Genomic DNA, 13,106 nt, shown 5'->3' on the forward strand with positions numbered 1-13,106 from the left:
TTCTCATGTCTCCTTGCCACCCCGTCTGTATTTTGTTCCAGCAGCCCAGATGGGCTGAGGCACTGAACCCTCCGAAATTGCCTGTTCGGGAGACATGTTTCAAGACCATCACTGGCAGAAAGCAGGGGAGGAGGAGCCAGCCTGTGAGCACCTGGCCATCCCTCCCCACCGATATCACAGCGTCTCTGCTGTCCAGGCCTTATACCAAACAGCCCTCCAAGTACAATTTTGTCTGTAATTAGTGTTCCATACTTAAAAAGTCTGAATACTACCGAATTAGAGGGAAATCTAGTGGTCAGGGACGCGCTTGCACGTCCCCAGGGGGATGCTTGAAAGACAGGTCGTGGCGCAGGTTTGCAAGGTCACACGCTGCTGTGCAGTGAACAGCCCCTTTGCTATTTATTCAGCCATAGTGAACAAGTATGATGGATTATGTGACAATGGCAGGAGAAACGGGGTGCAGAGGAATCAAAGGGTATTCATCTTATGGGGAGCCGGACTCGAAAGGGATCAAAGGATAATCATTTTATAGGGAAGCAGGGAGGGGGGACTCGTCTGTCGCCTGGACAGGGAGAACTTCCGGTGGAGGTCTGCATGGACAAGAAAAATTATTTGAAAATGCCTTGAATAAGAGTGGCTTGATGGAAGGAGATAAAGAAAACTTTAAGGAACACAGGAACACCAGATGTAGGGAGCAGCCGCAACCCCTCAGATTCAGACAAAATGCTGAACGAAGAGGTCACTGTCTACACCACACTGGATTGAAATCCGGCTCTCAATAGAGGGGGCATGAATTGCATAGGTTTCTAGTGTGGTTTTCACTTGTATGTTCCAATAAATTCAGATTCCACCACTCTTGTTTACTCTTCTTAACAACAAGCATATCCTGAAAATTGATTAAACTAAATATATTTCAGCGCTAATATTAAGATATCTTTTTATCTGAGAAAGTCATGAGTCAGTTAAGTCCAGAAAGATAAATCAGTTTTCTTCTTAGAGAACTTTGAAAGAAATGGTTTATATTAATAGAAAATGTGCAGCTGATAAATGAATAAACTCACAAATGTTAGTAAGAAGAGGATTTTTTGTTTCAATTGCAATTTTTTTATAGGAAGGAAAAATGGTAACAAGCAATAGATAAATGATAATATAAATAAATATAAATTCAGAAATGGAAATATAAACTGCTGAGCATCATTCATATTTATGTAATAAGCTTCTGTGGACTGTGGCATTGTATGGCAATATGTATTTTGTCTACAAAACTCTGAGAAGGAAGGGAAAAAGAACACAAAATTGTGTTGGCTCATGTGGTGAGTTCAGCCACCTGGTGTGGAGACAATACAGGCCAGTTTCTATCACCTTTGTTCACTGGCACCCTCCGCTGGAAGGTGCTTTTGTTAATGAATTTGTTTTGGGTAAATTAAGCAACTAACTAGAAATAACTGGAAAATATCCCAGGGAGTTGGCCTAGAGATAAAGTCACTGTTAATTCAGTGAGGAGGCTGAAGAGAGATTTTCTGGATTTCCAAAATTGCAGACTGTGGTGATGGTAACACGCATGTGTACACATGTCCATATTCATCAAATTGCATACAAGATTATGTGCATTTTTGTATACGAATTCTATTTTAATAGGGCTGGAAAAAATGTACCAAAACATAATAATAAGATATATTGGGGTAAAAATCATTTCCTTGGTCTGTATTGTGGGACAGAAAATAGAGGCAACATATCCATCATAAAATAGAGAAACCTCATCATATTTCCCATAACACAGTGTTTCAAAATAAAATAAAAGCTTGCCAATTGTCAGGTCACATATATCTATATCTGTTGGACCAAGAAATAACAAAACTACACCAAAGGACACAAAAGTGCAGTGATTTCATACAACCACTAGATGGCACCGCAACATAGGCGCCCACAGGGTGAAGCAGGGGAATTTAGTGAAGGCTGGATTCTTGAAGAAAATTCATTTTAATATTTGTAACTGCATACTAGGTTATAGAGGTGCTTTAAATAATGACATTGTACCTGTTAATGACTCTTTACTTAGAATAATTTAAAAATTTTTTTATTGAGTAAAATAACTTTCATTATAAAATATTCTGAAACTAGAGAAACAGAAGAAAATAAATACAATCTATATTCTTACAACATCAGGGAAAGCTATTATGCCTTCCTTTGTAGTTTCTTTGCCTTTCAGCACATAGGGACACAACCATGCACACACACATATATTTAACAGGCTAGAATCTTGTTTTAGCTCATCATGTGTATTATTTTGACTTGTTTAGTAATAATAGTTTGTGTATCTCCTTTACTGTATTTTAGTGTTCAAATATTTTATATAGTAGAAAAATATTCATCAATTAAATCTTTATTTTGGAAGCATTGAGTAGCTTTTGATTTATCTCTACAATAATGTTTTGTGCACCCAAGATCATTCTTTTAAAGGTCTGCCCAAAACAGTCACACCAAAGCCAATAAGAACTGTTTAGATTTTTTGGATACGTTTTTCCAAACTGTTTCCCAAAGATCAATGAAATCAATTTATACAGTCACCAGCAATCTTTCTGGTCACATATTCCAACATTTTATTAGCATTTAACTTAAAGTTATGATACATTTCCATTTATGAAAAGACAGTAAGATTTATAAAAACTAAGAATAAGTTTAGAAAGATTATTTCTATATTAATAATATAAAACTTTTGAATACTGACTGAATGACCTAACAACCTAACCATTTTACTGGAATTTTGCCCTCTTCAAGATTTTTTTAAAAAGGTCATTTATTTTTTTCTTTTAAAATATTTACTTATGCATACAGAACTGGGGTACAGGACTGAAGTGCAGGGGCCATGAGAGGATTCACCAGAGACAGAGTGGGGAGCAGAACAGGCAGCTGCTGAGGGGAGCAGCAGGCAGGTCAAGATAGGTCTGCCACGCCATGTGGGTCCCCCCCCTGGCTGGGGATGAACTCATGCTGCAGTGGCTGTGTCTCCCTTCCTAGTGTTACGTCACCAGGGAGGGCCCCGACATACTTTTAGTTTGCCAGAGGAAGATATTGAAATTATGTTGAAAAAGCAAAATAAAGCACGGATAACTGATTGTTATCTTCAACACGCAGTAGCATAATTATCCTAGGTGAATATAGCCTACTGATTTAACATTAAAAGTTTGAATACAGGAGCAACTAGAATGTTTGTAATATAGTTCCACAGCACCCTCCACTTCCCCTTAGGTTCAGAACCCCCATAAAATATAATTATTTTATGATTTTATTATTTGTTTTCCACAAAGCCAGTTACCAATTTAAATTTGCTTAGTGTTTTAACTCTTAACAGTAGTAGCAGCTTAATAATGGGGTGGGGTGGGGTGGGGTGTGGTGGGATAGGAGCTGAGAGTGGGGGAGGGGACCCCGTGGAGCATGGGGTAGAGGATGATGGAGGCTTTGGTGGAGGTATGAACCTATAATCCATAAAACCAACATTACCTCAATAAACATAATTGGGGAAAAGTCAGTCATTGAATTTTTTTATAGGTCCTAACAAGAAAACAGAAATAAGATATGCTTGGTAGTAGTGGACCTATTCCGTGGAAATGCCAATCTGTGCGAATACTGGAGATATTATGTCAAAAGTAATGACAGAGTGTTCTAGAGTGCCCTATTTTCAGCAGCGTTGGCATTTACTAATATATCTTTGGGATTCACTTTGAGTTGGATACTATTCTAAGTTCATTTTCAAGTTTTTTAAGCTAATTGAATTCCTCGTTGGTTTTAATTACATTTTCAACTATTTCTAACTAAAACAGTGGGTGGCAGAGACGAGACTCCATACCTCCCAGGTGCCCAGCTCTGGCAGCTTCACCTACTGCTTTTACAGCACACAAGTCATGGGGCCTTGTTTTTGAGGAGGACCTAGGAGTAGATTGTTGTCATAATGACAGGTGATTTATGGTGTGATAAATGGTAACTTTCAGGACACTAGTTTCATTTTACAGTTGTGGGGAGGGAGGAAGACTAAGGAACCTCTCTAGGTGTGCCCCTAAGTTGTACCTGGAATCTTTGTTTTTCGTCATGTGGTACCAGTGAGGAAGTTTGAAGACAACACTTGTATCCTGCATTTCCACCTGCCAGAGATGGTGGCTACTACAGAATATATTCATAAAGCCACTTCAAAGGTCATCAGATTACCCCTAGTTGAGATATTTCTTGAAGATCACATAGCACCTCAACATTTCTAGTGAATCCATTATTTTATGTAGATACTAACATAGGTGGATATTTCAGAATTGAACAAGAAGCTAGTGAAGCTTTACTTATGAGAACCAGCGATCCTTTTATTGGCGGGCAAGCTTAGAAGTAGGACTTCAGTCAGCCCCCAATTTCTCTGTCCCTTGAGTATGAACGTGATAGACAATAAAAGAACGGAAGGAACAAAGTATTGGTAAATGACATAAGTGTCTCTCTAATTGTAATACCTACTGAGCCTCTGATACATATAGAGAGATAGAAACACTATACAAAAACTATTCAAAAAGTATAGACCATGTTATAAAGCTAAGATTTTACGATAGATACACTTTAAAAAGTTACAGTATTCTTTTTCTACTTTCTGATATGATACATAATTGTTAGTGTATTTTGAAGGAAGCAGCACTTCTTGGATACTCTTTTTTTAATTTAAATTTTATTTTAACATGCATAAGATCAGCTTACAGTTGTACTGATACAAACACTTTATTGCACTTAGAAAATACTTTGCATGAAGTATTGCACAAGATAGAATTCATTAAGGAGAGGCACAGATATAAAATCAGGTAAGACTGGTATTCTTTCATGTCTGAACAAAACAGAAATTTTCCTGGTAGGGATTTGCCAAATCATGCATGACATATTTGTCAATGCTTTATCTGTTTTACAAATATTCCTCAAATTCTTTGCTTCTGTCCTTATCTCTCTAACCATTATATATGTACACATACACAAACATAAATACATAATCAGAAAAAATAAGACAAAGTAACTTGGCACACTTCTCTAAAAGCTTCTCTAAAAGCTTATTTCCATAAGCTTTTGTCCACTTATCAATGTCTGAGTTTCAAAAATGTATCTAGACGAAATGTTTGTCACCAGCTAAAATTCCCTTTATATACATTCAGTTTTTAATACTGCCTTCTGACTCTTCAAATAGTGCAAATGCTTGAAGAACATTCATGGTTGATAGTCATTCAGTAATAAATAATAACTCTAAACCTATTTATTATTTCTGAACTTTAAAAAAATATAAAGTGCATACGCAAGGTTTAGAGTTGTTCTTCTCATCCCTAAACATAACTCAGTCAGCCGTTGACATTTGTAGCTCATGGCTGGGTATTCCATAGTGCAGATATTCCTAAATTTCTCTCCTCTTTCTCCACAATCTTGCTTGGAGGAAGATCTAAAATAACACAGAGTTGTTTCTATTTCACAAAGTCTTTATGGAAACTTCGGATCATTGAGCAGCTTTCATGGACACAGATTCCCTGAGCTTCCTCGACAGGACAGTTTATGAGCAGACATGTGTCCTCGTTATCTGGAGGGCTTGCTGCATATCCATTTTAACATCTTTCCACATTTTGTGCTGCTGATCTCTGTGCTGTTCAGAAATGGGCAGTACTCAGATCCTGTAAGGTTGAACCTGCCAGTGGAGAAGCAGAATTATTTTCAGTCCATCATGTCCGTTCAGTAGCATGAGACCACACTGTGGTGGTATGATGGTGGTGGAGTCTAGTTAAGTTTGCTTATTCACTGGTTTAGGAGCAATGAAGAAGGCAAGTTTTCCAGCCAATAATCATAAACTCATTGGCAGGCAACAGTGGAAAGGAATGGCAAGGTGAAGACACAAAACTCCTTTCACTTGGTTGAGTTCAGAAACCCTTTGGGAAACACTTCCCAGAAAGTGTACACATTTGACTCTGCTATATCCTGATGCAAACATCAAGGGCATCTACGACCCTTCAGATCCATTTGTGGGCCTGGTTCCATGAACACATGCATTAAGAACTGCTTTTCTAAAAATTGGAAGCTATCCTTGATATGTCATTATGATAAAATTATTTACATAACCAGAACTATATTCAGCTCTGAGTCTCCAGATGGCAGAGGTGAAGACTAAACTTAGGAAATGATTTACAGCTTTAAAATGTATTTTAATTGCAAGTAATGCAAATAAAGTCTTGAAATCTCAGGTCCTCAAAAGCTTCATATTAGGTATTGAAAACTTTTTTTTTTTTAAATCCCTGTGGAGATGAGAACTGGGAATGAATAAGATGGAACTGTTTCCAGAACTAGCTCATCAGTAAAATATCTAAAGCTGAACATATTATATTTTTGCATCAGTATAATTATTCCTAGACTGTTTCTGAGTTTATTACTCACACTAGAATTTGCTCAGATAAAATTACTAAAAGCATTTATCATGTAAGTTCCAAGCAGATAAACTGGAAAGATAAGACTAAAATCATCCTTGAAAGAATTCTGGAGTATAAATACACAAAGGACTTTGCTCATTCAGCCTTCATACTGCAATTGGTTTTCCTGAATTACCAGTCTAGGAAGCATGAAGAAACTTGCTAAAACTTACCAGTTATCCAGTTCTTTGGCATTTGAAGATTTCCAAGACTGTTCTGTTTCGTTTCTCTGTCCAATCCAGTATTTGATTGTACCCATATTCACAGATTGTTTAAAGAAGTTCTGAAGAAAGCACAGAGGAGATGTAGGTTAAATAATCACTTAAGGTAAATACATAGTCTTATTTCTCAAAAAAAAACATAGTGAGTCTTGTTTCTCAAAGTTGTGATTATAGGCTTACTAGTTAAGCTGATCATTTGTTCTATAGAGGGTGGCCCAATTCTCTCTCTGCCTTTGAAGCTAAGCAATCAAGTCAAATTTACAAGACTGAATTGAACTATCATTTTTTTTAAAGATTTATTTATTCATATGGAACTGGGATACAGGCCAGAGATGCGGAGGGTGAGAGGCTTCACCAGAGACAGAGTGGGGTACAGAACAGGCAGATCGATGAAGTACACTGCTGAGGGGAGCAGTGGGCAGGTCAGGAGAGGTCTGCCTCGCCATGTGGATCTCCTCTGGGGCAGGCGGGAATTGAACCCATGCGGAAATGGCTTTAGCTTCTTAGTGCTGTGCTTTAACCCGCTGCACCACCAGGGAGGGCCTGAACTATCATTTTGATCTTAGACTTATTGCCTCGTTTTCTGTGACTAAATTTTCCTAGGTGGGCGATAGATACCATGTCATCACAGAGAAGGAAGTAGATAAAACCACAGATTAGCTATATAAGATAGAATAGTGAGACTTTATGAATTTGGTTTTGAACAGTATCTTACCATTTTCTCTTCAGAGTCAATGATAGCAAGTGTAGCACCATGCTGGGAACATTCATTGTAGGATGAAGTCCAGTTTCTTTGCTCAGTTGAAATGGAGTAGCATGTCTTCTCGTATTTGATCCAGTTTGCCGAACATGAAGAAATATGACTGTTTGAGGGTGCCAAAGGCATATATTGGCCTGGACAATTGTACTTGCCCACTGTGAACCAAAAAATGGTTGACTTTAGTATCAGAAGAAACTAAATGCCAACAGTTGCAAACTTGTTTAGGGGATGCTGTGCTGAGCTAGCGATGAAGTGGAAGATGAGAGTTAAGAATTGTGAGAAGAAAAGAAGGAAGCTCTTGTCTCCTCTGATCCATTGTGCCTAATTGTCACTGAACAGGGTATAGCAAACAGGTGTAGAAGGGTCTTCTCTCTGGCAATAATGTCAGAGAATGGTAGGAAAATAGAAAGCTCCAGTTATTGGACTACAAAGGATAATTGCATTATAAGTTCCAAATTAGGTTTGAATCTGAATGTAGAGGTGGAGGGATTTGAAGATGAAATAGATATAACACTATATTGGGTGACAGAAGAGACAGGAATTTTTGCAGAAGTAATTAATTTTAGCAAGAGACTTATGCTTGGGGATGTTTCATAGAACCACAAAAATTTCATGTTTGTAAAAGACACAGATGTATCTCAGTGTGGGTGTGTGTTTTGAATACCAAATGTAAGCTGACTTTTTGAGAACTTCTAGATCTATTCTTAACTATCCATAACTACTATTGTATGGCTTATGAGATAAAAGACCAACCAATTCCTAATTAACGTATGGCTGAGATAGATATTTTCCATTACCAATGAATATTAATTGACTATTATTTGGAATCAAAGCCAGCTCTTTTTCATTCCAGATTTAAACATCTGCTCAGATGTAATTTCCTCTGCAATAATCTATAAAACAGTTTTAAGAATTCTAATACTTATTTTAAAAAAAAACCTCTAGAAAACACACACAGAATGCACTAATCACTCAAGGAACATGAAATTATGTTTAGTATCTATCAGTAAATTGGCCAGTATGATATATGGCTCATCCTGAAAAAATGAGCATTTTTATTTGGCTAAAATAAGTAATACCCACTGATTTCAGCTGGGCAAGAGACTGAATGAATTCATGAAGTGCAGACCCACCTGATAAAGCGATGAGAGCCATGACTAAGACAGTGATGATGACCACAGTCAACACAGCACATGGGATAGGCACTTGCAGGGACCCTTCGTGGGGTGCTACAGAATAAGGGTTGGTGGTGCTACCTGCAGAGAGAAAATGGAACATGAATTTAGGCAAGCGAGAGCAGTGGAACAGAAAGCTGATGCTCTCTTGAGACTTGTCAATGAAAAAATAGCTACATGTCTACCCATTTTTTATAGGGAATTTCTATGTTCATTGCCACATTTTGATTGAGTTTGGTCAGTCTTTTTTTGTCCCCAAATAACCCAAACATAGTAATGAGATCATAAAAATTTCTCCAATCCATGTGGTTAGTAGCTATAAAAAATCCAAGACTATTATAATTTTGTTTTAACAACATATATTAAATACCTGATTATCCTAGAAGACATAAAAAGAATATCCTATAAAACTCTTGTGGCGACTTTATTATTAAGAGCCCAACTGTGGAATTAAAACAAATATTCATCAATAGGAAAATGGATACATTATGATAGGGTAAAGGACGAATCTCAAAAATGCTGCATGATGAAAATGCAGACAAAATTATATACAACATATTTCTACTTATAAGAGTCAAACTAAGCTATGGTGATAGAAATCAGAAAACCGATTGCTTTGTGTGTGTAGGCAAGGCAGTTTAACAGGAAAAAGAACACAGTTCAACCTTTGAGAGTGATGGAAAATTTCAAATGTTGGTTAGAGTAGTGGGTATAACATTAATCTGCATTGTAAGTAGGTTATACCTAATAAGAAATGACATGTGAGTGAACAATGATATCCTTGGATTCCCAGGAGAAGGGAACATAACAGTATTATGGACAAAATATTGGGTAGAAGTTGGCTATTTTCATTTATGGTTTATATAATACTGAATAAAAGTAAAAAATGGAGCTCTCCCTGGTGGCTCAATGGTTTAGGACTCAGCACTGCAAGTAGGCACAGCCGGTCCAGTGCAAGTTCAATCCCCAGCCCTGGAGGTGACCCACATGGTGCAGCGGGCCTCTCCTGTCTCGCCTGCTGCTCCCCTCAGCCACCATCCATCTGTCTGTCCTGCTCCCCACTCTGTCTCTGGTGAATCCTCTCATGGCCCCTGCACCTCTGGCCTGTACCCCAGTTCTGTGTGCATAAATAAATAAATCTTTTTAAAAAATTAAAAAAATGAATTTTACCACCAGCAAATATTTTTAGTGGAAAGATTTAGAATATGAATATGTTAAAAAAGGAAGGATATCTTTCTAGGATATAAATGAATAATTGAGAAAGCAAAGAATGGTGTTTTGTGATGAACGTTGCACTTGAGTTTTTCCAGAATGAGCTATCAGGATTTAAAATTTTGGCCTCACTAGAAACGTAGGTTTCCTTATTATGATCTTGAAATAGTGAAATGGAACATGGTTACTTGGATGACATTAAATGCCAAATAGTTCTGTTTTTCAGTCTGGGTAGCTTTAATCATTAAAAGAATGCCTATACAGAACATTTCTTGAAATTCATTTATTTATTTCCCTTCAGATGTTTACATAAAGTTAAACTAGGCAAAGAGATGCTGTTTACTCTCCAAGTACTGGATGTCAACATCATCTTTTGCTTCTTCTAGGGATTGTTTCTTTCCAGTACCTATCTGCATTCTGATTTTACAAGAGTAGCCTTCATTTCCCTCCTCTCTAGTTCTGTTTTTCTCAACTTCTCAAAGCCAGTCTTCCGTTTTCTCACGAGCAGACTATGGCCTCAGGAAGCAGCCCTGGGTAGCATGCTAAAAGCCCTTTGTCTAGTTTCACTTCTTGCCACACGAGAGAAACCATGCTCCTAGACCCACTGCAGCAGTGACTCTGGGCCGTTGGCCAGTACCAACTCAGCCAAGTCACTCAGGGTTCCCAGAGCCTTCTTCTCTCCATTGGCTCATCCAGAGAGTGAACTGTGAAAGTGATTTCAGATGGCATTTTACATCCATTCTTGAGGGTTAGTGTTACTCTTTGATTTATCACCTAGGTTACAAACACTTCCCCAGAGCTCGCTTCCGCAGTGACTACAGACCATGTCCTTTAGTGGAGCTTGAAAATAAATCACTTTAACGTATTGAATCAGCCAGCGAGGATGCCCAATGATTGTTCAAACAAGTGAAGCAAATCCATGGCCGCTGAGTCCAACCAGAAAGAGAAAACTGGGGTGACCTTAGGACAGTAAGACTGCGTGCCTTCAGTTCTTTCCACAACAGTCTCTGTTTACTGTAGATTTATTATTGTATTTTTTTTTCTTTTGGAAATTCAACTGGATCATAAAATTTTGTTCACTTGGTTACCAGATGTTTTATGTGGCTTCTGTTTGTTACCCACATTTGCTGTTTTGCCCCTAAGTGAAAGACACACAGCTTGACAGTTTTCTAAAAGCAAAACCATCTGATAGACACACATTCAGAAAAACAACTCTGTCCTCTACATTGTTTCTGTTCTGCTGTTCAAAACACATCCCTTTAGGATTATGTTAAATGAAATAAGCCAGATGAAAGAGAAACACTGGAGGGTGTAGCTTCTAGGTGGAATACAGAGAAACCAAAGACTCAGCTAAAGCCAAACTAGAAAACTTGAAAGTTGAGGGGGAAGAGGCAGAACACAGTGAGGTGTGAGTGAATAGACCATAGTGGAGGATTCTAGGTGCTTTGGTGATGGGATCACCATGGTAACAGCCCTGAAGTGGAGGATCCTATAGTGAGTGCTAAGACAAACAACTAGGTAAACCAACATTACCTCAGAAACAAAACAGAAGTGAAAAACAAAACACATCCCTTGTTACTGGATAGCTGCTAAAAGTAAATTAGTTCCTGAGGGGGGTGTTTTGGGAGCACTTCAGTAATTTGAAGGAAAGAGGATACATGAAAAAAATCAAGGAGGTCTCAGAGGAACAATTTATAGGGCAGTTCTATGGCCAGAAGAGATGGATACAAGAGAAGAAAAGGTACATAGCTATGAAGATATTTTGATGGAAAATAACAACAGAAAGGAAGAAATGTATGCTTTACCTGGAATTGAAGCCAATGATTGGAAGGGTGAATGTAGAAGCAGAAGGTGGCATTTAAAAAAAAATTTTTTTTGAAGTGATAGCAATTTTTTTCTTTGTAATATAATAATTTATTTTTACATCATTTTGTACATTTTTTTTCATCTCAATTGTAATCCCAGTGGGTTTCCCATCACCAAGTCACCGGTGTGCCATCACCATTGTCCTGTGCACTTCCCTCCCCCGTTTTTGATCCCATTCCCCACTCCACCCCCACAAAATGTCTCTGGTATATGGCTGTTCATTATTCTTGTTATCTTCTCGCCTGGTTCATTATACTCCTGCTATGAGTGAAACCATCCGGTATTTTTCTTTCTCTTTCTGGCTTATCTCACTAAGCATGATCTTTTCCAGCTCCATCCAAGTTGCTGCAAAAGACATGTGTTTCTCTTTTTTGGTTGCTGAGTAATATTCCATTGAATATATGTACCACATCTTTTTAATCCAGTCATCTACTTTTGAGCATTTGGGCTGCTGCCATGTTTTTCCAATTGTAAATAAAGCAGCAATAAACATGGGGTTGCAATTAAAAATGATAGCAATTTTTAAAAAATATATGTACAGAACTGGGCTATAGGTCAGAGGTAAGGGAGATGAGAGGATTCACCAGAGACAGAGTGGGGAGCAGAACAAGCTGATTGACTGAAATATGCTGCTGAGGGAAGCAGTGGGCAGATCAGGAGAGGTCTGCCATACCAGGTGGCTCACCTCCCTGGGTGGGGTTCGAACTCCTGCTGCAGTGGCTGCAGCAAGCTTCATAGTGCTGTGCTTTAACCCATTGTACCACCAAGGAGGATCCTTTCAAAAATTATTTTAAGACAATTTCCTAATAATTTGCCACTGGAACTGTAAATGTTCAGATGTTTAGATGGCTAGGTGGCTATCCTCTCTGACTGGAAACCTCCATTTCAGCAGCTGGAGGTGGCTGTCAGAGCCAAGAGGAGTCACAGAGAAATCGAGGATGTAGTTGGTGCAAAGAACAGAATTTTTATAAAGAGTGGCAATGATTCCTGAAGTGTGCACAGGTGGATAGGGATAAATGAACCCCAGCGAGCTGGGTCAGTGAGGGAATTTCTCATTCCTTGTGAAAAATTGAGGTGTTAGAAACTAAACAAATAGATATTTAAAAGATCTCCTAAAATGCACCTAGTGGCCTCCTTACAAACCTCAGGTATTTTGGCTTCTCGATAGAGACATATTTACTTCTTTTCATGCTCTCCTTTATCCTGACTGAAGTAGATCTAAAGCCAATTTTTTCAAAAGACCAAGTCTCATTTTCTCCCCCAAGTACAGTTACACACCATATAGAAAGATAGAGATATTATCAGCATATAAGAAAAAGTCTGACTTACTTTGCCGTCCTCTCCCCTGATGCTCCCTAGTGGAGCTATCTTCAGAATCCATTTTGTTCTAGTCAAGATTCTCTCGTTAATC

The 13,106-nt window shown here is 38.2% G+C and overlaps 1 protein-coding gene across 1 annotated transcript; it reads right to left on the bottom strand.

Annotated features, from left to right (window-relative positions):
* Positions 1 to 5,580: 5,580 nt before the first annotated feature.
* CD69 (CD69 molecule) lies at positions 5,581 to 10,245 on the bottom strand. The gene is made up of 5 exons (XM_004692586.1): positions 10,173 to 10,245; positions 8,576 to 8,698; positions 7,398 to 7,597; positions 6,635 to 6,744; positions 5,581 to 5,689 (listed from the first exon to the last, which is right to left on the bottom strand). Exons 1-5 carry the CDS (start codon positions 10,243 to 10,245, stop codon positions 5,581 to 5,583), a joined length of 615 nt encoding a protein of 204 aa, XP_004692643.1.
* Positions 10,246 to 13,106: the final 2,861 nt, after the last annotated feature.

This window comes from Condylura cristata, unplaced genomic scaffold (genome assembly GCF_000260355.1).
Source record: "Condylura cristata isolate star-nosed mole 26May11 unplaced genomic scaffold, ConCri1.0 scaffold00034, whole genome shotgun sequence".
Taxonomy (NCBI): Eukaryota; Metazoa; Chordata; class Mammalia; order Eulipotyphla; family Talpidae; genus Condylura; species Condylura cristata.

What these genes read in the sequence shown, in the direction of transcription:
- CD69 (XM_004692586.1), bottom strand. Translation starts at nt 10,245, where the DNA reads ATGCAGATAGGTACTGGAAAGAAACAATCCCTAGAAGAAGCAAAAGAT. An exon ending in TGACATCCAGTACTTGGAGA is followed by an intron (nt 8,699 to 10,172) that starts GTAAACAGCATC and finishes TTCTCTCTGCAG; the next exon opens with GTAGCACCACCAACCCTTAT. An exon ending in GCCAAAGAACTGGATAACTG is followed by an intron (nt 5,690 to 6,634) that starts GTAAGTTTTAGC and finishes CTCCACTGGCAG; the next exon opens with GTTCAACCTTACAGGATCTG.